Source organism: Oxyura jamaicensis, chromosome Z (genome assembly GCF_011077185.1).
Source record: "Oxyura jamaicensis isolate SHBP4307 breed ruddy duck chromosome Z, BPBGC_Ojam_1.0, whole genome shotgun sequence".
Classification (NCBI taxonomy): Eukaryota; Metazoa; Chordata; class Aves; order Anseriformes; family Anatidae; genus Oxyura; species Oxyura jamaicensis.
In genome coordinates, this window is record NC_048926.1 from 12,400,579 (window position 1) to 12,423,109 (window position 22,531).

Here is a 22,531-nt window from a genome sequence, read left to right on the forward strand (position 1 = left end):
GGATAACGAAGCTGTCTATTTTATTTTCCTGTGTCCTGCAGCAATGAGCTCCCACCTCCGCCATGCATCCTGATCACAGTGCAACACTGTACCTATGAGGAAGGGGGTTCTTCAGCCTTTTAGTGTTGAGTGTCCTAACCTCCACGCTCAGCCTGCTGGCAGCAATCTCCACTGCAGCAGAAATGAAATTTAATTTAACCTGACTTTAGTCTTCAGATCTGATTAATCCAGAGCAATGATGCTGCACTCCTAGCTGAGGATGACAGCATCTCTCATAAAAGTGAACGTTTCTGATAATCTCTTATTAATGCCTAAGGAACAAATATGGTAACAAATTCAAGTTAAATAGCATCTGATATCTTTCACACCAGCACAGATCAAGAATAACTCCTCTGCAGTCAGTGGAAGTCCACAAGTTTGCAAAATGCCAGTAAATGAGAATTGCGCCTAAGCATTAATCACCTGGGAATTCAGGAGCTTTACCACTGCAAAGGAAGTTCACAGACCCCCCAGGAAAAAAAGGCACATGCAATCACTTTAAGAAGATGTTTTCTCAGACTGATTTTTTTCAGATAGATGAAAACAACACAAAACCCAGCATGCCGCTCATTTGACTACCCTGGAGTCAAATTCAGGGTCCATAGGACCTTCTGCTAGTAGTTTATATCAAATAATTTTAGTTATTTCATGTATTAGCATTTTTTTTTAGACAAGAACACAAAACAAATCAATAAAAAGTGAAGTCCTAGCTCTTCCTATAACCGGATCAGGGCTGTAAAACACATGTTGCTGTCTTTTTCTGTACAGCTCTTGTGTAAGCATTAGTACAGCATGCAAGTACTTTCTAGGACAGAAGGACTGATCGGGTAATGTTTGCTTACTAGTATTATCCCCAGTGACTGTGGCTGCATGAGAATGCTTTGAGTTTGGCCAGGTACTTTTCTCATGCGGCTTCTGGCCTAGGAATATGGATGGAGGATCATGGATCTTGCCGCTCATCTCAAGATCTGTATTTTAAAAGTAGTAGCTTGTAACTTGCCTGGAGGTAATGTAGAAAAAGCCTTTAACATTATGACTAAGGAAGGCATTCTGTCCCTTCCCATTCTCCCTTCTCTGGACTCTGTGCCCATTTCTAAGGGGCTCCCCACAGGCTGCCACTCCAGGAGGGCTGACCTACTTCACTGTCCCTGTGGGACGCTGCACGCTGCAGAGCACACGCTTGGAGACAAAGCTGCTACAGCCACACTGTTGCATGACAGCCAAGCAGTGTGGCCATGGGAAATCCAAGCTGCTTTGCTGTGCTCTGGGGTTGGGGTTCACCATACTGTGAAGTATCAGTTCCTCTAGCTGCTTGAAGTCCTCCTTGTTCACGTTCATGTTCCCAGAGTCCAAGGGTAAAAAGAGCCCTCCCTCATCCTCAGAGCTGCTTAAACATTTTCTGACTGCTAATAACCACAGAGAAGTTATTTGGCGTAGTCTGCTGGAGAAAAACAGTGCTCCCAAGACAGCTCTCTACCAGCCCCAGCTCCACCTGACATCTGGGGACCCTTCAGACAGGGATAACTTTATGGTCTCTGCATGCAAAGTGGCAGAGAGTTTGGCTCATGATACTTCAGTGACATTTTACAGAATTGTTTTTATTTCTGTTTCTCACCAAACAACAGGCTGATTAATGCAGTAGAAAAAGATGAAAGCCCTGGACATTCATTTCCTTTATGATATTTGTATTTCATTTTTTAAAAAATAGCTGCTGGTAATGCTCATGCTGTGCAGACATGCACAGTGCGACTGTAGATGTGAAGAGATTGCACTGGGAAGATAGCCTCTTCCAGTAACACAGTGACAAAGAGGGGATAGAGGAAGAAGCAAAAGCGCATCAGAAGAATCCTGTACAGTATGTGCTATGCTTGTTCTGAGCTCATACATACATTTTTAATGAATACAAGTGCCATCACCAATGTCTATTTGCACTATTTAAAGCGTAAGGTACCAACATCAAATAGTCTTTCTGCTTGTCCAGAAGAGTATGCAGAATACATACAGAATACAAAATATAAACAATTCTTCTGTATTTCTTTAATACAGGAAAAGAACCAGCAATCTCATGTTTATTTACTGTAACCACTCCGAGATAGTTATATTTTTCCTATGTAGTCCTCATATTTTTGTGTAGCTGCTATGTTTAAACAATCTTATTCTCTGTGCCTAATGATTTTATTTAATTAGATAACTTGTAACCTCAGTTTTAAAATGTATTTACTGTATTAAAAGGACATGGCTGTTTGCATGACCTATTTGTGCTGATCTTCCGTCTTCTTATGCACATCTATCAGGAGAGGGCTTACTCTGCCATCATTGAAATTAGGCCAGGTCCATGGGCTCTGCCCATCTTCAGGAAGGATAAAACTCGAATAACTACAGACAGCTCAGAGGTGTGAATGCATGGAAGGGGTGTTTTATGGCTGCTGCCCACCTCCTGCCAATGGCTTGCAGATACTCAGGGGGGGCAGAAGTGTTGACCAAAATCTTTTGTGTGGCTGTGAGGTCCACACCAACAGCACCAGCAAAGGCAAAAAGCCCTCAGGTTTGTGATAGCATGGGTATGCAAACATTAAGGCAAATTCTCATGCAGGTCATTTCCTCAGAGACGGTCCTTTGGTAACACACTAGTGAATGCTGACAAATATGCAGCCTTTGGTTCAATACATTCATTCCACTGTAGTTTTTCTTCATGAAGGCTTTAAGCTAACTCATGCCAAATACAGGGTTTACTTTCTTCCAGGCATGCACTTGGACACATGATGAAGTCTATCCAGAAAGGTGTGTTTTCAGGAGAGCAGTAACGAGCACAGCTAACTTGAGGAGGCTTGAAGGTCAGCAGTAAGACTTGGACAGGACCCTGGCTCTCAGATACAGCTGTGAAACCCGTTCATTGAGCTACATCCAACTGCTACCAAGTCAGTGCCAGCAACCTGGTCAGTGCAGTGGTGTTTGGGCAAGTCCCATCGGGCTGAGCTTTTGCAAGCACTGAGCTCCTGCGAGACAATGCTGCTCAGGGATTAGCTCTCTCTGAAGCATGTGCTAGCAGTGCTCCTTCAGCTTTGACAGTCTGGCGTAAACTGTGGAAGATAAATCTCTCAGAAAAATCAGTCTCTGACTATTTCATAGGTGCTGGAAAATGATATTTCAGCAGCCCAGCTGCCCTGCTCTGAGTGCAGCTGCCTCATGTCAGGGTGCTGGGCACTGTCAGGTTCCCACTGCCTTCCCTTCCCTCATCTCTCCACAGTCTCTTTGCATAATGCAAACATCTCCTAATGCCACTCATATTATCACCCCTGAAATAAAATAAGTCTTTTGTCAGGTCTAATACAGTCATAGACTAATTTTAATGATGCCGAAAAATGTTAATTATCTCTCAGGACGGTAATTGTCCCCTGCTGGGTTTATTAGTTTGTTTACCAGATCTCCTTCTCTTGTGCATCTTCATTGAAAATGGCAATAAAGCACATAAAAATGCTGCTTGTAAGGTGCTAAGCATGGGGACCATTTCTGTCAGGGTGAAGGAGAGATTAAATGCAAGTGATGTGCCATAAAGTCCGGGCCATGAGATAAACAGTGAGGCAAAGACGCCTTTGCCTCGCAGCAGGAAAGGACAAATCTCCTCCAGGTGGGCCCTGATGTTCTCAGAGGGCTCCCTGCCCACGTCAGGCTGGGGACCAGGACCTCCTGACCTGTGTGGCAATCCCACGCCCTCTCCCACTGTGATACTTGGGTTTGGGATCTGCTCTGTACCTCTGAGACAATGCCGCATGCCACAGGGTGGCCAGCCACCCATGCAGGGTCATCTGGCTTAACACGGGGCAAAAGGAAGCAGCAGAAGCCAAGTGTGAAGCTACCCCCGGTAGGAAGGGGCATGAGGATGCTGGGGGTATGTCTGCAAGGCAGGGGCTCGGCTCCTTCTGGGCTTCCCAGCAGAAGCGTTTCTTGCCTGCGTTTGTACAGTGAGGCTGCATTGCGGCAGTGAATAGCAGTGGTGTTGTGCTCACTGTGCTCTGGGCTTGAGCGAGTTCTCACTTTGGTTGCGGGTTCCTGAAGCTATCTTTTCTAACCAGCTGAAATGAAACATAAAGGAGACTTCTTCCATGAAGCATTATTTTGGGGTCAAAGGGTTCCTTAGTAATGTGATCATGAAGAGTCCCAAATCAGCACTGCTGTGTGTAACAGGACATTGGCAAAACAAATCTAATACACCAACACAGAAGAAAACAAGTGACGATGCTCCTTTTTAGAGAGGCTCCATCCCTTGTCTCACCCAGCCAACTCCAGATTTCACCAAGGCTTGGCTGTTCCTTGGCTTTTAGGCGCCACCTGTTGAAACGTGAAGCCACGTGGAAGTGTCCAGCGCTGGGACACCACTGATGCCGCCCCACCACGCAGCTCAGAAAGTGCTTCTGCAGGGAGGAACGGGGGAAAAAACAAACCCGCAACAAACTAAACAGCGTTTCACATCTTTATAGCCTCTGCTTCCAAACAAGTTGGGGCAAACAAAAGCAAAACTCAGAGTTTCCAGGATTTCTGCATCATTAAAACGAAGTAGGCATCGCTGTCCACTGAGGCACTAACTCCAGAGTAGTAGTTCAAAAATTCATCTTTAGTAACCTAGGAATGAGAAAAACAGAGTTAAAAAAGTGTGATGGCTGCAGACTGTAGCCCAGAGCAAGGTGTTTATGTAACACGTTCCCATGTTTTGCAGAAAAATCTTTAGCCTCTTTCAGAGAAGTCTGACTTTTTCATCAGGTTGTCCTGATCTGACATCAGGATGTGCTGCCCCAGCAAGCTCTGACACTTTGTTTATTCCAATAACTCTGAGGTCAGTGTATTGAGCTTGGTGTGTTTGGAGACAGAGATGTTATGTGCTGGCAAACTGAACGTAAGACAAGTTATTCTGGTTATTGCTAAACATTGACTGCGTGACTTAGATGCCACAATGAAATTAGAGTATTCCAATACTACAACCACCACGAGATCAATGTAAAAAGCTCCATATGTTAGTAAAGATATATATATGTGTGTGTATATATATATATATTAATTAAAAATGAGAAACAAAGCAGAAATCCATTGGCGGGACTGTCTCAACTAGTAAGTCTATGCCATAAGGTCAGTTCCTCTGGAGGAGCTGCAATCATAGCAAAAGTCACAGAAAGTGGCCAGTTGGTCACGGCATCGGGCTGCTCTCAGCATTTTGTGGTTTGCCATGGAAAGCTGAGCATGCTGCTGCTCCCAGCACGGAGGTCAGTATTAAAACCAGCCCAAACCCAGCGGGCTGGCCCCTTCCGTCAGCTGGTGCCGGCGGAGGCGCAAGCCCAGCTGTGGGGTGGCACAGCTCCGCTCTGCCCACGCAGCAGCGAGGCTTTGGGGCAGGGCTGTGCAGCCACTGCCTCGCTGGCTTTCATTTAGCAATGTGCACAGCTGGTTTCATCTGCAAAAACCTCAGCCGCTTCCATCTGCCCCTGCCACCACAGCTTTCTGCCAGGGGACCAGCTAAGCGAACTGGCTCAGTGAGCGCACCCCGTGGCCCGATTACAAGAGTGAGAGAGGCTTGCATCAAAACTTGGTTGCTTGAACCAAAAATTCTTGCTGCAGGAGAGAAACATGAACCAAACAACTCTGGACCAGATCAAGTCAAAAAGTTCCGCTCCAGGAACAAAAATACAAACCCACAAAACCACACTAGAGGCAAAATCAACATGAAGTACTGGCTGTTGCAGGAGCAGCCTTTCCTTTCCTGGGACCATGCTGAAGGGAGAGGCTGTGCCCTGCCTCTCCCCCCACCTTGTGCCAGTTTGGGGCAGTCACAGAGATACTCTGATGGCCCAGGTAGAGGTAGGGGGGAGTCCTTTCCCTCTCTGAAGGACCAGATGGGTCAGACAGCATTTTTGCATCAAGGCTGGAGCCAAAACCTTCACCGCTGGTGTTGCCCCACAGCCCTGCAGACTCAGATGTTCCTATGGTTTATGCCATCCTGTTTAGCATCTGTTGCACAATCAGAAAGAAGAAATAAAATGTTTGAGCGTGAAGTACCAACCAAGATCTGACAATCTTGATGGCAGCACCAGATACGGTCACGTGCACTGCCACCTATCTCCCAGCATCTGCCGTGTGCGCTCTGCAACCACGGGCTGGCAGGACAGCCTGCACTGAGGTCTATCTCCAGCATCTGCCAGCTCTGTACCCAGCACACAGCAGCCTGAGGCTGAGCACGGGCACTCAAGCTTCGTTTGTGGCTCTCCTGGCTGGCAGTGTAGCAGCCCTAGCAGAGAGGGATAGTGAGGGCTTGAAGGACGGCTCAGAGTTTTGAAGCAATGTAATCATGAAAAACGTCCTCCTGGAGATGCTGAGGAGTGTGCTCCATGGGTGACATGGCAGCAGCTGGGCAGAGTGAGGAGCCCATGGGATGGTCACTGAGCCCTGCCACCAGCATGAGGGCCTTGAGCTCCCCTGGCTCCCACCCTCAGGCCAACATCAGAGGCTAAACCAAAGGCTGCCTGAGGCTGGTAGTGAAGCTTCTGCTGGCTTTAAAAATGCTTTGTCATTTCCAGTTCTGCTGTTTGACTCCGTTGTTCGTCCTCCCAGTTAATCCTCCCCTCTAGAAATGTTTATTGCTTTGGAGATTAAGTAAAATTGGAAAGGGTTGGTACCGAGAAGACAAACTGGTTAGGAGTTGCAGCTATGTAGATTTAAATTTCCACTGCCCTTGATTAAACATCAGCACAACAGATTACTTGTGGCGTCTGAAACCATGAACTAGCATGTCAGAAGGAAATCACTTCATTTTGTGATGCCTGCCATCCATTACCATTGCTTTCTTTTTAGATGAAACTTAGAAGATAGCTAACATGATACCCTGTTCTGGAGCCAATTAGTAAATGAAAAAGAAATGGATTGCACACAAGCTGCCAGGATATGCAAAGCCTCTATTTGCAGCAAGTTTGTTTTTCGTATAAGCTATGGTTGGCACCTCAGTAGCATCTCAGTAAGACTCCTCTTACAATCAATGGTAATCACAAAAAAACTCCTTCCACCAGTTTACACTGTTAGCCAGTATGCAAATTTCTAGAGGCTCACAGATCAAAGACAATAATTGAGCTTGCACAGCATTTACTAAGGAATTTCAAACAGCTATTGCTTGCACTGAGGTCATGGCTGGAAAAAACAAAAGCAGAGTTTGCACAGGACTGGAGCTACAAGCACTCGGGACTGCAGTGCTCAAACTAACAGCAGTCAGGCCTTGGAACGGGTTGCCAAGGGAGGTGCTGGAGTCACCATCCTGGGGGTGTTTTAGGAAAGGCTGGATGTGGTGTTCAGGGACATGGCTTAGTGGGTGACAGTGGTAGTAGGGGGATGGTTGGACCAGATGATCTTGGAGGTCTTCTCCAACCTTAATGATTTCTATGATTCGTTGTGTTTGATTAGTGTAATACATCCTTGCACACACAAACAGTCCATATTAAGCACAGGCAGAGACTTCATCAGTCAAATTCATCTGAAAGTACAGTCTGCGAGTCTACACTGCTTTTAGCTGGCTGCTAGTTTGAAATGGAGCAAACACTGCCATGCACAAGCCATTTACTCTTTGCTACAGCAACTCTCTCTCAGGGAAAATCAGGACATTGTGAAAGAAATGGAAAGAAGACAAAAGAAAAAGGAATCAAGAGAGGAATAACTAGATATTTTGCCCTCCCCTCCCCCTCCTTATTAGTATTTTTTTAAGTTTCCTTGTTGTGCCATTTCCCCACTCTCTGCATGGGTAGAAGACAGCACATCTCAGAACTGACAGTCTCATTGGTGTGGCCAGGAGCAGCAAGGAGAAGGATGTGTTCCCACCCTTTCTTCAGCACCAGAAACAGAAGATGACCAGACAAGAAAATTACAAGTTCCTGAGTTCCCAGAAAGTTCCCTGAAGACATAGCTCAGTCATAAACCAATACAAATACGAAAAGCAGAAAAAGCAGCAAGCAACTTTCGGTGTCAGTGTATACAGACAACAGCTACCCTACTGGTAAATGTTCCAGGAACAGAGAGAAGAAAATACTGTAACACACGTATGCCATTTAAAGAAAACCATTAGTGAGATGGTTTCAGAGTACAAAAAGAAAGAAACCAAAGTGGGGAGAAAAGCAATAAGCAGGCCCACAGAGGTTTGAAGCAAGGCATGCGCAAAAAAAGATGCCTGCATGCTGACAAACCTTGAGTTGTAAGCTGTGGAAAAAACAGGGCTCTAAAGAGTCTTTGGCTTTTATATTGATCCATCCTCCCCTGCTTGGTTTGTTTCTCTCTCCAGCCTCCCAGCACTGGGAACTCACGTGTTCCCAGCACCAAGCTGAGCACTTGGGCAGTGGCTCTGTCCCGTGGGTGAGACACAAGAAGCCAGGAGATGCTGCAGTGCTGCAGGCGAGAGGGGTACATGACCCTTTAGCCCACCCCTGTTACCCCCTGGGGCACTCTCTCTTGTTCCTAGCAGCCTGCCCCAGACCATCACCCTTCCTGAACATTTATTTTCCTCCTCTTGTGTCTTCTGTCCCACGGAGCTGTATCTAGTGCTGGAGGGGGATACGTTTAAGAGTCACGGTGACCTGCTGTGGATGTCTGAGAAGAGAAGAACAGCTTGTCTCAGAGAAGAAAAGACATGTCAGGGATGCAGGGAGAAAAGGGTTAGATCTGCTGAGTGGCTGGATGCCAGATCTGCTCTCCGGTTATGCTACCAATCCCCTGAGGCTGAGACTGCCAAAGCATCTGGGAATTATTTCTGTAGATTGACTGTAAGACTGTAATTGGCACAGTTACTGGAAGCTGCTATTATGGAAAATTAGAGTGTTGTTGTGCATACACTTAATCATGGGAACCTACAAAAGGTGAAAGTGAAGTCTTGTTCCTTTAATCATACAATCAGAGTTTCCAAGCGTTCTTCATCATGACGATAAAATAGACATCAGTGTCTATTGAGGCGCTGACTCCTGCATAGTAGTTCATGAATTCTTCTGTTGTGACCTGAGACAGAAGGATTTAAAATAGCAAAATGAACCATTATTTTTTTTTTCATGTTATAGTAAGCCAAAACCACACATTGAGAAAAACTCTAAATGAAACTTAACACCTGCTATTTCGCATTGTTGTAAGTGAAAAGGAACCCAACAGGAAGAACAAAGACAGTGAAAATGCACAGAGTTCACTTTACCAGAAATAAGAGCTCTTGTCCTCCAAGAAGACTTGGATGGAAATTAAACCTGCAGAGTTAAACTAATCTTATCCTGATCTGAACTTAAAGTCAATGCTGTCCAGGAAGGCAAATATTTTTATTTTTATTTTTTTTCAGGAGTGCTATCCTCTGTCTATTTGCAATATCATTAATACCAGTGGATGGGGTTCCTGGTGCAACCCAGAGACAGATATGAGCTTTATACCTCTTTACCAGAGAGAAAATATCAGTGCCCTAACAGGTCTCACTTAAAGAAGCAAAAATTCTTTCAAATACCAAAGAGTTTCTGAGTATCTTTAATAGGTATTTGATGATGAAAATAGTACATGTCTCTTGTGATACCTTAGCTCTTGAACCATATATGTTATTCTTCAAATAAAACATCACACAGGAAAATATTTGCTCCTATAATATTGTGCATTTGCAAGCTAAGCAAATGAAAAATGGGAGAAGGGAACTCTACAGCCTGTCCTACCATTACGACCTGATTACAAGCTTCACTGACCCTGCCTATTTCAGAGGCACCCAGCAAGATCATGATGAAGAGTACCTGTCTAGCAGATACTTAGCTATGAGGCATTTTATCTAAAAGCATTTTAGGCGTCTTCTGTTCATAGCATGGCCATTAGTGACCCCTGATTCCAGCATAGGAAAAGTCAGAGGCAGTTCTCAGAAGAAACCACAGTCTGGTGAGCTAGTGTCAGGATTGCTGAACAAGAGGTGAGTGGTAACTTTTCTGTAAATTCAAACACTGTAGCATTTATTAGGAGCAAGGCATTGATGAGGCCAATCAGAGGCATTCAGCTTGTCACGAATCATTCTGGGGGCTCATCTTTTTTAACGCATTCATTTATGACCTTGGCAAAAAAATGAAAAATTTTGCTGAGGTTTGCTAGACATCATCACTGCTGCAGAAAAGGGACAACTCACACAACCAGTACTTCTCAGGATGACACAGCAGAGAAAGGGATGAAACTCAGCTCTACTAAGTGCAAAGTCATGCCCTAGAGAAATAAAAACAATTACTTCTCTACCAAACTGAGAACATGCCTGTTGGAAACAAAACAAGTGGAGACTTCGGGTGTTTTAGCCAGTCATTAGACAGGCAGGTGTCACCAGTGCAGTGCAGTTGCCCAGGTGCAGCCTAAGACTATTTGTGAAGAGACAGTGAAATGTTACAGACATTGCATAAAGAGTTGATGAAACCTTATCTAGTTTGTTATTTTGCAAAGCTTGGACCAAGAATATTGACACATGAACAGCAAAGGTCACTTAGTGTTGGTCAGATACGTGGAAGATCAGACCAAAGAACTCTGCAGACACATAATGAGGGGAAAAGAAGCATGCTTGGCTCAGAGATAGTTATGAACTGAATGCATGAGAAGTCCAACACAGAGGGTGCTCAGGCTTTGTACCTGCACTGCAGAGTGAAGGAAGGCCTCCTAGTCCTGCCCCAGCTGGTAGCTCCAGGGGGACACATCTGGTGGCAGCCCTGGGTCCCTCTGGCTGCCCCCTCACAGCCCTCCAGCCACAGCTCTTGGCTTTCCCTCTGCTCTGCTCAAACATCACTGTCCCTCTAACATCCTGTGGATAAGTCCATCTCTATTACAGATTGACTTCCAAGTAAAGCATCTCAGAGATTATGACCACTAGAGAAACGCTAACTGAAAGTATTTCACATATTAGGGAACCTGCTTTTGAGCTGGATCCTGTTTTTTATTCTCCTAAGAAGTAAAAAAATTCTCCAATTTACACAGATTTTGAAAATTAGCAATTGAGTGGGCTAGGTTAAAGACAGAGTTTGAGTAACATGTAAAAGAAGATCCATATAGGCTACAAGCCCATAAATGCAGTCTCATGATTACCTTTGCACCTCCTGCTCTTTGCCTGTCAATGCCTAAGCAAACTGCACTAGCAGTCTTACACAGAGGTTATGCATATGTTTTACTGTACCCCATATATATGATGCAATTGCAGGATAGGTACTAGAATCATCTTCTCATTTAATAAATTAATTTAAATTGTGAGTCATCTGGTGGCTTCATGGCCTGACATCAGATGTTTCACTTACCTTCCCATCTTTGTCATAGGGTGAATCAAAATTATCCAGAAAGGCCCTAAAAACCTGATCTTCTGTCCAGTCTCCGTTTTGGTACTTGGGATGGTGTTTTGCATTATACACTCCCCGTAAGTCTTCTATCGTGATGACACCGTCTCCAGTTTTATCTAACTTCCTAAATGCCTGCATGATGATCTCTTTTCTGGCATTTGACATGGGAGGCTGTAAAGAAATATCAGCAGATTCAATTCATTTCCATAAATGCCCAGTTCAAAATTCATGTAACTGCTCTTGTTAATAGTAAAGTGAGTTTAAGGCACATAGGACAACAAAGTGCTGATAGTCTACACTGTCTGTGACATAGGAAGGACATTATATCACCAAAAAGTGGTGTGGTAGAGTCTCATTAGTGTCTATTGATAGGATTGTAAATGGACAAAAAGAGAAAAAAGACTTCTCAAACACTTCTATTCTACCAATTTAAAATATTTCTGTCATCAGCAAGCACTAATTATTTTCTTTCTCAGTTGCTGTGACTCGAGCAGAGCAGAGGCTCCAACCAGGATCTGTCATGCTGTGGTCTATTAGAGAAAGCCCCCAGTGGACTAGCTCACGCTATGAGGAAATATAAGATGAAGGACAGAGAAGTGACATTAATGGGCTAAACTACATAGGTACCTGAACTGTTACATAGGAACTGAGGTACCTAAATCAAGATAGCAATTCATAAAAATCCATCACAACCATATCTTTACTAGGACTATTAAATTTTGCCAATCAATTGCAAGGACATGTAAGGTTCTGAGCTTTCTCATCCACAGAGGAGTTATTTGGGGTGATTTTTTTCCCTTTAGCATATTAAGATGGAAATGGAATATTTTAACTTCTCAAGAGTTACAGACATTGTAAGTACAGCTATAGATTTTGCTAGTTTCTTAGGTGCAAAACAATATTGTTTCACTAGTACTGAAGTTTAGCTAATGGCAAATTAGGGCTCTTTCTCCATTTAATGCAGTAATAACATAAATTCCCAGACTTACTCTCAGTGTAACAAGAAATTCATCAAAATCAATTGTTCCACTGCCATCTTTATCAAATATCCGGAAAATCTCTTGTGCTTCTTCCTTGTCTATCATCATAGCATAATCATTTAATCCTTTCACAAATTCTTTGAAATCAAGGGTCCTGCTGTTGTCATCATCCATAATCCGAAATACTCTGTGGAAAATGTGCAATTTGAGGAGAATAGAAAGGAGAATTTAAAGGATGCTGCAGAGGTTTAGCAAGGTGCTTGAGAACAGGGCCACCTTACTGAGATAACGTTTCCCCCTTGCACAGTCTTCTGAGAAAAAAAAAAAAAAAAAAAAAAAAAACTGTCAACAGCAGAGATGACCTGCTTAGATTGTGTGCCTGAAGCTGAAGTTAAATGACGTGAAGGCTACCTTAACTGAAGGAGTCTTGCTATTCATTACCTATTGAGCTGTCTAAGAGTTGTGCAGACCGATGAAGTTGCAGCCAGTCATCTGGGATCCCTCTATGGCTAAGGAAGACAGGGAGGGTTTCCAGGGCATGGCCCGGATCCCCCTTCCTGGGGTGGGGTGCCCCACACTCTGAGTGTGATTTCAGAAGAAGCTTGTGTGCTCCCCATGTACTGGGCAGCTGACAGACCATCACACAAGGGGAGTCACACCCCAAAGAACAACAAAATCCCTAGTATCAAGGCACTTAAGTTAATTGCAGAAAATACCAAGGGGAGAGAGATGTTTTACATTCTTCATTTCTCCCTGGCAGGAGTTCTTGTTTCAGGTCTTGGGGAAGAACCTTCCTCTGAGGGACTCATGGTCCTTAGTCCTTCACCAGATGAGCAGGTGAGTCCTGTCTCCCCAAACAGGCTCTGTGGGTTGTGGCATTTGCATCAGATGTGGGAAACACAGGTTCTACTCCCTGCTCAGACTGCTGCTGACTGAAATGCCATGTTTTTCTCCAGGCATGGGTAAATAAATGGTTAAGGAGTACCTGTGGCAAAAATGAAAAATTAAATTCAAACCTTTCCTGGCACAGTTGGCAGTTGGGTGGAAAGTTTGAAGGACCAAAACTTTGAGCACAGGCAGCTAAAGAGTGAGTTGAATGAACATGAATTCCTTCCCTGGATCTAGTTCAAAGATTCTTGAGGACTTGCTTTGCCACTTGTAAACAAGATATCAGGGAGGGGTACTGTGCTTTTCAGGTCTAGACAACAGCACAAGGAGTGCAAAGCACAGCCATGATCGATAAGAGTAGTGGGGATTCCTACTGCACAACTCAGTGGGGCCAGAATTTCAACCAAAAGCTGGTTTTGGATCTTTACATTAAGAAATACAGAATAATTTAGGTTAAACATGAACTCTGGATGTGTTTAATGCAACTTTTCCCTCAAAGCAGTGTTAAATTCAAAGCTAAGCCAGGTTGCTCAGTGATTCGGCCAGCTGGTATATGAAAACCTCCAAAGATAGAGGTTCTGCAATATCTTCCAATGTTTAGTCATGCTCAGGGTGAAACAGATTTTCCACATACTCAGCTGGAATTTCTTTCACATCAGCTTACGGACACTGACTCTCACCTCATCATCACTGGACACCCTAGAAAGAGCCTCCATCTCTTTTCCCCATAACCACCCTTTCGCTACTTATGGTTGGAGCCTCCTGCAACTAAAACTGTTAGGTCGAACACTGGATTTGACTTCTTGGACTCACCTGCCAAGTCCTTTGATGCCTGCAGATCCCCTTGCTAAGCACTTCAGTCGAAGTCTTTCTACAGGGTCAGTGGTTTTAGACAGGTTTCTTTTGGCCTGGATTGCCATCTCTCGATCATGCCTTGCTGTGCCTGGCATCTGAAAGACCAAAACTCTCAGACAATGTGGATTCATACACAAAACACAGTGTACTGAAGCCTGCTTTAGTAAATACAGCATCCTAAATCCCTCACTTGTGAGGTGTTTGCAATTCTTTCAGGAGGACTCCTTTTCACCCTGTATTTCCTTTTCATTATATCTTTTTCTCAGAAGAGGAAATTGACAGAGGAACTGAACGTTTTCTTTTCTTAGAGTGAAAATAATTGCTTTGACCTGCGCTTCATGGGCCACCATACCTGAAAAGAGAGCTCAGACAACCACATTGCTGCCTTAACGCAGATGAAATTTGGAAATGTGGGTATGATTTTGCTTGCCTACCTTGTACAAACACACTGAAAGCTGTTGGACACAGCTGGGAGAGCACTGCTGCTGCTGTACCTCCAGCAGCCCCACTGAGCCTCCTCAGCCTTGCCAGCTTAGTGTTCCCAAACAGGAAAAGTGGTGACAGCAAAAATTGTCCTGGTTGAGGGCTTACTTCTTGTCTGTTTATTGTTTCCCATGCTGATGCTGGGGAAAGGATGTGTGGGCAATGAAGACACTTGTAAGCTTAGGTCCCCATCCTCATGTCTGAGCAGGGAAGCAGCTCAAGACCAGGACTGCTATGCATAGCCTGGCTGCTGGGCCTGCAGATCATGAAGACGGTTCCCAAAATGTCTTCCAGCCTTTAAAGCATCACAGGAGGAGGCCATGGTGTGGGAGAGCTGTGGAAGGGCCTGGATGAGTCATGGCAGAGGCCTGCCTGGGCCCAGTGCTCTCTGCTGAGGATGCCCAGGGGAGGGGAGATGTGGAAGGTGGGCAGCTCTGTGAGGCATCATGGGTGCCCACCACACTTCAAATCTTGGTGTCATTGAACTGAAGCAGTTAGAAAATTTCTGAGAAACTGGGGATTAAACTTTTTCACCTTAACTACTCCACTCCTGTCTACAGGGCATTGGCTATGGCTGCTTGTTGTTTTTATGTGTGCTGGCTTTTGCAAACACTTCAGACCACACCAGCTGAGCTTGGGAGAAATGTGAAGACAGAATGTCTTTGTCCCCCAAAATTGTTTTCAGTGCTAGCGTAATGTAGAAATCAGTGTGGGAGAAAAGAGATCATTGTCAGCTTTTGCTTCAGCCAGGATGGGCAAAGTTATCCCAGGAGCTCATAAATGAGTGACCAAGAAGCCTTCCAGCTATGTGAGGTCAGCAGTCAAAAATGTTTTCTGCAGACAATGACCTGTCCTTAAGGGGAATTTTTTAGCTGCCAAGAATATAAAATACAGTGAGATTATATAAGTACTGTGCAATTTGTATCTTCATTCTGTATTTATATACTATAGCTTGTATATATTATGTATATATATCTATATACAGTGTGCATAAACATTCATGCATTCATCAGCAGTGTGTAGTATGCCTTTGTATTATATTATATTTAGATACATAAATACTATGCAAACATAATCTGAGACAAATGATGAGATAATTCATTTCCATTGCACACTGAAAAAATCTACACAAAAACACCATATAAAGACTTTAGTAGCCCTCTGCCTCAGGCTCAGTGCAGGCATTTCCCGTATACTGCAATGCACATCAAATAATCATTGCAGTAAGACTGATGAATTGAGGCTAGAGAGGGACCATCTAATATGATATCTATTATAATCTCCTATAGCTCCATAAAAGCCACTGAAACTGGCCAATTGTCAATTATCTCTGCAGCAAGTACATAATTTGCTTCTGCACGTAAAAGCATTTCTAGGCAAGAACGTGCCACCTCTAGACTAAATTGTACCAGTATTGAATCATTTAAAAATATCTCCTTTGCTTCCAGTCTGAAATTTCCCCATCACTAGATGATGTTATATTTTCTTTTACTAGATTAAAGGGCTACACCTGTTAAAAATTTGTCCAGATGCAAACATTTGAAGGCTCCTTAAAGCACTCTTTGGCTAAGCAATTAGACAGAGCTTAGAACTCTTGCTACAAAATCAATTTCCAGATGTTAAATAATTCTGCTGTTGTTCCTGACTTTTTCCAATATTTTGTCAATATTCTTTCTGAGGTGGAACAAAGCATTCTTATAATCTTACTAATGCCATAGGCAGCAATAATTCCATTTTTTATCTCTACGCATAATGGTTAAAAACACTAACAGTCAATAACTCTGCTGGTCTTTGAGAATCTACATTCTCTAAAATGTTCAATAATAAAATCAACCAACACCATGCTGTGATATCAAACTCAGCAATTATAGTTCATAAAGACATTACCCTTAAGTGACACATTACATTAAAGCCTCTTAAACATGACCTGGCTCCGTATGTCACACAACAGAGTATATTTGAAAATCCTTGCTATACGTGCAGTAAATAAAGAAAAGCATTAAAATATAAACCCCAGAACATATGAGCCTGGTCCACACTAGTATGTCTATCACTTCCCTATTTCTGTTGACAACTGCTGTAAGCTAAAGATAAACACTTCCAAGGCTGATAAAAGATTATTTTAAGAAATGTTTTAAGAAAACAAATTCTGCATCATAGCGAAGATGGAGAATTCACAGTGATTCACAAGCTCTCTCTTTTCTTTCATTTTACTTTCCATATATGCTGCTTTTTCCAAGCAACTCTCTTTCTGCAGACTGTCCTATGAAATACTGAGAAAGTGCAATACCTGATTATGTCTCTACTAGAAATGAGTGGCAAAATCCTTTCGTTATTTGTTAGCAGCAGGATCTGATCTCCGTCTTTGAAAGGACAGGAGTTACAGAGCCCACAAACAATGAAGCAAGATGTGATCTTGGAAAAATGGTAAAAATCAGCTATCAGTGCAGGAAGTCCCACTAGCTGTTTAAACAACATTCTTGCTAGGACAAATCCCAGTTAAAATAAATTTAAAAAAAAATAAAATCCTTCAGATTACATAACAGCAGTACAATTTAGGGTGATGGACACCTAGACCAACAGGTCTGTAATTTTACATGTTTATAATTCTTATACCTCTTCCAAGATCATCAGATGTCTCCTGCTGTGAAATGAAAAAGGGGCTGGTTAATTTAATTGAACACGGGAGAGCCTTGCTCTGCCTTGCAGGCTGGACTACAAGCAATTACAGCACCCTGAGTTCCAGCATTGTTTGTTTCCATGGGCGATGCTGTGTTGTGTGAGCTGAACAGCAATGATTACATTTCTTACCAGAAATTAAACCTGAATTTTTTTATTTTTATTTTTTTTCAGAAAAATATCAAACTGTTCATCACCCAAATCTCCTTGCATCCCTTTAAGCCTGAGGCTTAAACCTAGAAAGAGGCAGATTTAACCTAAACTGTGCTCTGATTCAGTATTGTTTGTTTATACATTATCCTTCAGCTGAGCCCAAGAGCCTCCTTGGAAGATCCAGGCCTGATTTTCCTGAGAAACACCCAGGTGTGGCAGACATAAGACCACATCAATCTGTGGATTATTCTCAGCTCTGAAAGTGCCTATCCTGGCCAAACTTCTAAGTCACACACCACACCTGAGCAAAAGATCTCAGAGTCTGTCGATCTATTTAAGTGGCCTAAACCAATTGCATGTATTTGGTTTTTATTCCTAACAATTTCATTAAATTATTACAAGCATGAAAATTGGATGGGTGTTTAGCGACCACCTTAACATCTCACAAAAAATTGGGCTTCCCAGTCCCACCAACCCTTCTGTGTCCTGCAGCCTCCCCTTTGCCTCTCCCCCATCCCCAGCAGCACTTGGCTCCGTTCTGGCAGGGGGGGGGCATTGCTATTCATCACATTTATATATATATGTGTGATGATACATATATATGTATATAAAACAAACTGCTCATGGCCAAGCCCCAAGCTCAACTGGTGAGAGAAGCTCATTGTGAGCCAGCAAATGGAAGAGAAAATCCTTTACCTGCAATGCTATCCTGCACCTGGGGTTTCCACCTGGGAGCAGGGAGGTTTCGGGGGCCAGTACGGCTTGGTGCCACGGCTGCTCTCAGGCTGCTGCCCAGACCCAGACGGGTGGCAAGGAGAGGCGATGCAGGGCCGTGGGCAGTGCCGGGCTCACTGCAGAGCTTCCTCATCCACCTCGTTTTACTTGTTTACTTTCCCGGCCGCCTTGCCTCCCCCTTTTTGGGAGGCCTGGCGTTTACCAGCTGGTCTCCAGGGTGACACTGGTGGCTGCGGCTGGCCCAACCTGCAATTACGCTGCTTCCCCGGGTGACTGCCGCTGGGTTGCAAGCGTCCTATTATTTAACGTGATTTTAAACAGTAGCCTTCTTTCTCCTCTCTGCCTAGGCAGGCTGTAGAGGGGACATCTTGCACCTGTGGGTGTGATGTAGGAATGGGGGACCCCTTGTGCTGCCTCTCACCCAGACGCCTGGCAATGCCCACAGGAGGGTGCTGCAGCGGCACCGCGGGTGGCGAATTTTGATGACATGTTTCTCTGCTCCGTAGTTGATAGGGCTGAAAAGACTTGTTGGTTTAGTCCTTTACTTGAAGCACAATAGGAAAAAGTAATTAATAGCCTGACAGTTATGTTTCACAATAAACAAGTCGCTGGCATTTTTTTTATATATATATTTTTTTTCGTGCTGATTAATTATCGTTTGGGAGACTGGCCTGCAGCAAGAGCCTCTGGGGAGATGCTGAGATGACGCTCATTTGCAGAAAACTGAAAAAGGTTAAACACCCATCTGATGAAGGAAAATTTCTCTCTGTCTAGACACAGCTATTAACGACTCTGCCTGCAAAAGGTCACAAGCATTATAAGCGACATAGTGTAGCACTTGGGTAAGAAATTGGGGTATATAAGACTTCTTAGGGGTGACAGATAGCCTGTGTTTTGCTTCTTGGCCCTCTCCTTCAGCAGCACATTGAGCATACATGGTCAGGGCTGAGGGCAAGGGCAGCTAGCTCAAGCTGAGAAATGGGGAAAGGGCCCAGTCCTGCCCACGGATAAAACACCGAGTCAGAATGAGTATGTGCATCGTTTCCTGACAAGAGCAGGAAATTATTTTAGGCAATTAGTAGAGTAATAACATTTGCATCCTGGCAGGCTGCTTATCTTTCATCGACAGGTACTTCCTGGTACTAAACTGCAGCTTGTGCAAGACTTCATATACACTTATATCTCCCATCTGGCAACTGGTTGTACATTAATGCACAGCCTGGAAACAATATATGTTTAATTAGTCAGTGATTCAAAAATCCTTGCCTCTGTGACAGTGCGACTTGCCCGCCTGCCGGCTTTGCTCAGTGCATCGACCCCCGGGGGCTCTGGCAGTGCGGAGCAGAGGGGCTGGCAGCGCAGGAGCAGCAGCCCCTGCTGTCCGCCGGCACTCACTGCAAGGGCAGAACAGGTGCTGGGGCAGGGGAAATCGTCTTCACAGAGCAACAACTCCGGCCTCGAAATGCAGCATCCCCCCCCCTGCGAGAAGCCACTCTTCGCATGCAGAATTTGCAGCTTTCAGAAGGGTGCCTGTAGGTTGGCACAGCACGGAAGGCTCTTGCTGGCAGAAGAGCAGGTTAATTAAACACTTGGATACTTGGTTGCTTTCTGCTGAAAGCAATTCGTACGTCTGAGCCCAGGCACACATATACACATACACATACACATACTCATACACAAACACGTTCCATTTACCTTCAGCACACTCCTCTGAAAAATGGGCTATGCTAGTAAATGAATTACAAATCTGAATAATCATTAATGTGCTTTCAGGTGTCTCAGATTGCATCAGGCTAGAACTAAGTTTATCTGGTGGTACCTGCTCCGTTACTGTGCACGAAGCTGTACGCAGAGCTCAGGGGATTCAGAGTTTATCAGACAGGAGACAGAGGTTTCACCAAAACTCTGGAATTATTCCTCCTCATCTTCTAACTACCTTTGAGAACATAACTGTTTGATTTTGGGTTTTGTTCAGTCTGAACAGTCTGTTCAGTTTGTGGCTCAGCACCTGATTGAATCTAACAAGAAAAAAAAATCTATGAGATCTACTGTAGTCTATATGCTTATGACAGAGGAGACAGAAATCTTGTTGATGTTCAGTTTCCAAAAAGTCAGATTTCTTGTTGAATTTCAGCAAGAAGGAAGGTGTAAGAAATGTACAGCCTCTCAAAGAAAAGAGAAGCCCCTGGACATTTTGTCACAGTTTGCATGCAGTAGTATTGTTTCTAAATGTGAGTGTACTGTTTTGATGTTTGGATACTGCTGCTGAGAAGTCCTCCAGCAGTTACAGCTGCAGGTATGAGGTATGAAAATGAGTGTCTCCACTCACACGTGGTAGAGGAGTCAGTACAGTGTTTAATTTTCACTACAACAGGTTAAGAAAAATTAAAAAAAAACAAAACAAAACGTGGAGTATCAGAACACTACATCAAAGATGACTAAGTAAGTATACAGAATAATCCTATATTTTTGTTGTTGTTGTTGTTGTTGTTGTTTTTCTTTTTCCTGCCATTAAAACTCAGAAAGTTTCACACACACAAAAAAAGAAACCCTCATGGTAAATAATACTGTCAGGGGAAAAGTATTCCCATTTTAAACCAAACTATAACCTAATTAAACTGAGCTCCCAACCTATAAAATGTTTTTACATCCAAAAATGCTGTCTCCCTGTGCAGCTGGTAGCAAGCCAGCTCCAATAAATGGTGCTCATGATTGCTCTTCAGAGCTGAGACCCCATGGACAATGACCCCAAAGAGGACACTGGTGGGCCTGGACCAGGCTGTACTAGGCCACACAGGCCTCATGTTCCAGTCCGGTGCCCAGGGTTGCTCCCTGATGATATTTAATCATCTGATGCAGACATCTCCCAACCTCTCCACATGGGGACATGGAGCTGTGGCCCAGCCTTTCCACGTGGGGACATCCCTATGGCACTTGGAACTCAGCTTCCAGCATGGGGTCATGCCTGGCAGAGCCGTCATCTACCTTCATGCTCTTCCCAGCAGAGCGTCCTCAGCATTTCTTACCTTCACCACATCTTACCTTGCCCTGACACCTCACTCTGGAGAAGCACAGATAGATTTATCTTTTAGCAGTATGTCTTCTGGTAAAGGCATGTGTTACTTGATATTTTTTTAAGGTCATTTGAGATCAGGAGCATTCCAGAAAAGGGGACAGTTTTTTGGAAATCTTTCTTCTTGTAAATTTACCACAAACCTGTTCTCAGCTAGAGAATGAAAAATGCAAACATTAGTTGTAATCATAGTTATGATCTTTATGAAGTTCAGCAAAAGATGTTTACCAAAAATCAGTTATTTTTAGCACCACATACACTATAAAATAGGGGAAATTTAAGTTTTAAAGTTTTTATTCAAAGTGAATGTCATAATTTTTCTCTTGTTCTCTTACATTTTTCAAAAATACTGACAAACATGTCACACATAGTCAGACAATGTAATGAATGTCTTACATACATAGAAAACTTCTGTGCTCAACCCCCCCTCTTTCTCTCCTCTGGAAAAGAAAACAGTTAAGTGGACCCAGCACTTAGTAGGATCAAATGTCTTTTGATGCTGAAAAGCTCTGTTTGGTCTTTGCAGAGAGAAGGAGGTAAGGAGGAACTGGAAAGCAGTCTGAAGCTTGATGCAAAGAAAAACAGAATAATCTGTTCTGTGATAATGACAAAGAAACAGGAGCCAAAACCAGAGGAGAAGATTTCAGTGAAGCTGCTGCTCAGAGAGGCCTCCCAAGAACCCATAATAACAAAGTGCTGTTAATAGAGCTGGGGGCTGGCTGGGAGAAACACAGGCGCATGCTGAAAAGTGGAAGTCTTGATAACTTGTTGATGTCCCTCACAGTCCTCTGAAATGAGCATTTTTACAGGTATATGGGATTGTGCAGGCACAGCTTGGCAGGAGGGGAAAAGGTGCTAAGGAAGCAATTTCAGTAGTTGCACAGGAGAGGGCAGAGGCTCTTTCTTTAAGACCCAGGCAAAACATAATCTGGAGTAGATGGAGGCTGAAGTGAGAAGAAGCTGCTTTAGTTAACAGTGAAGGAAATGTTTCACTTGTCAGTCTGTGGAGCATGTCTGACATCACCTATTACTTCAGTCTGTGATACAACTTCTAAAATAACCACAAATAAGATGTATTCTTTCATTGTTCTCTGGAGCTTCCTCTCCAAACTACCAGAGAGGGTTTTTTGGGCCCAGTCTCCAGAAGCTTGTTGGTGTCACGTGAATCAAATGTTTTTCCCTAACAGAAAGGCTTAACATGTGTCCTTGTTTCAGCCAGTGTAGAGTTGATTTTCTTCCTAGTCACTGGCATTGTGCTGTGTTTTGAATTTAGGATGGGAATAATGCTGATAACACACCGACATTTTGGCTGTTGC

The 22,531-nt window shown here is 43.7% G+C and overlaps 1 protein-coding gene across 2 annotated transcripts; it reads right to left on the minus strand.

Annotated features, from left to right (window-relative positions):
• Nucleotides 1-4,496: 4,496 nt before the first annotated feature.
• On the minus strand, nucleotides 4,497-18,400 carry CAPSL (calcyphosine like). Of its 2 annotated transcripts, none has more exons than XM_035310566.1 (5): nucleotides 14,051-14,187; nucleotides 12,359-12,536; nucleotides 11,331-11,540; nucleotides 8,948-9,051; nucleotides 4,497-4,659 (listed from the first exon to the last, which is right to left on the minus strand). In XM_035310566.1, exons 1-4 carry the CDS (start codon nucleotides 14,185-14,187, stop codon nucleotides 8,950-8,952), a joined length of 627 nt encoding a protein of 208 aa, XP_035166457.1. In that variant the 3' UTR covers nucleotides 4,497-4,659; nucleotides 8,948-8,949. The 2 variants fall into 2 exon arrangements, with proteins under 2 accessions (XP_035166457.1, XP_035166458.1); XM_035310567.1 differs by lacking the exon at nucleotides 4,497-4,659 and adding an exon at nucleotides 18,104-18,400 and having other exon boundaries at nucleotides 8,950-9,051.
• Between the last annotated feature and the right edge of the window lie 4,131 nt (nucleotides 18,401-22,531).

Excerpts from the sequence above, each read along its gene's own strand:
- CAPSL (XM_035310566.1), bottom strand. The coding sequence starts at position 14,187 with ATGCCAGGCACAGCAAGGCATGATCGAGAGATGGCAATCCAGGCCAAA. Across the intron at positions 12,537-14,050 it reads GGCATCAAAGGACTTGGCAG|AGTATTTCGGATTATGGATG; the intron begins GTGAGTCCAAGA and ends CATTTTCCACAG. Across the intron at positions 9,052-11,330 it reads CCTATGACAAAGATGGGAAG|GTCACAACAGAAGAATTCAT; the intron begins GTAAGTGAAACA and ends CTTCTGTCTCAG.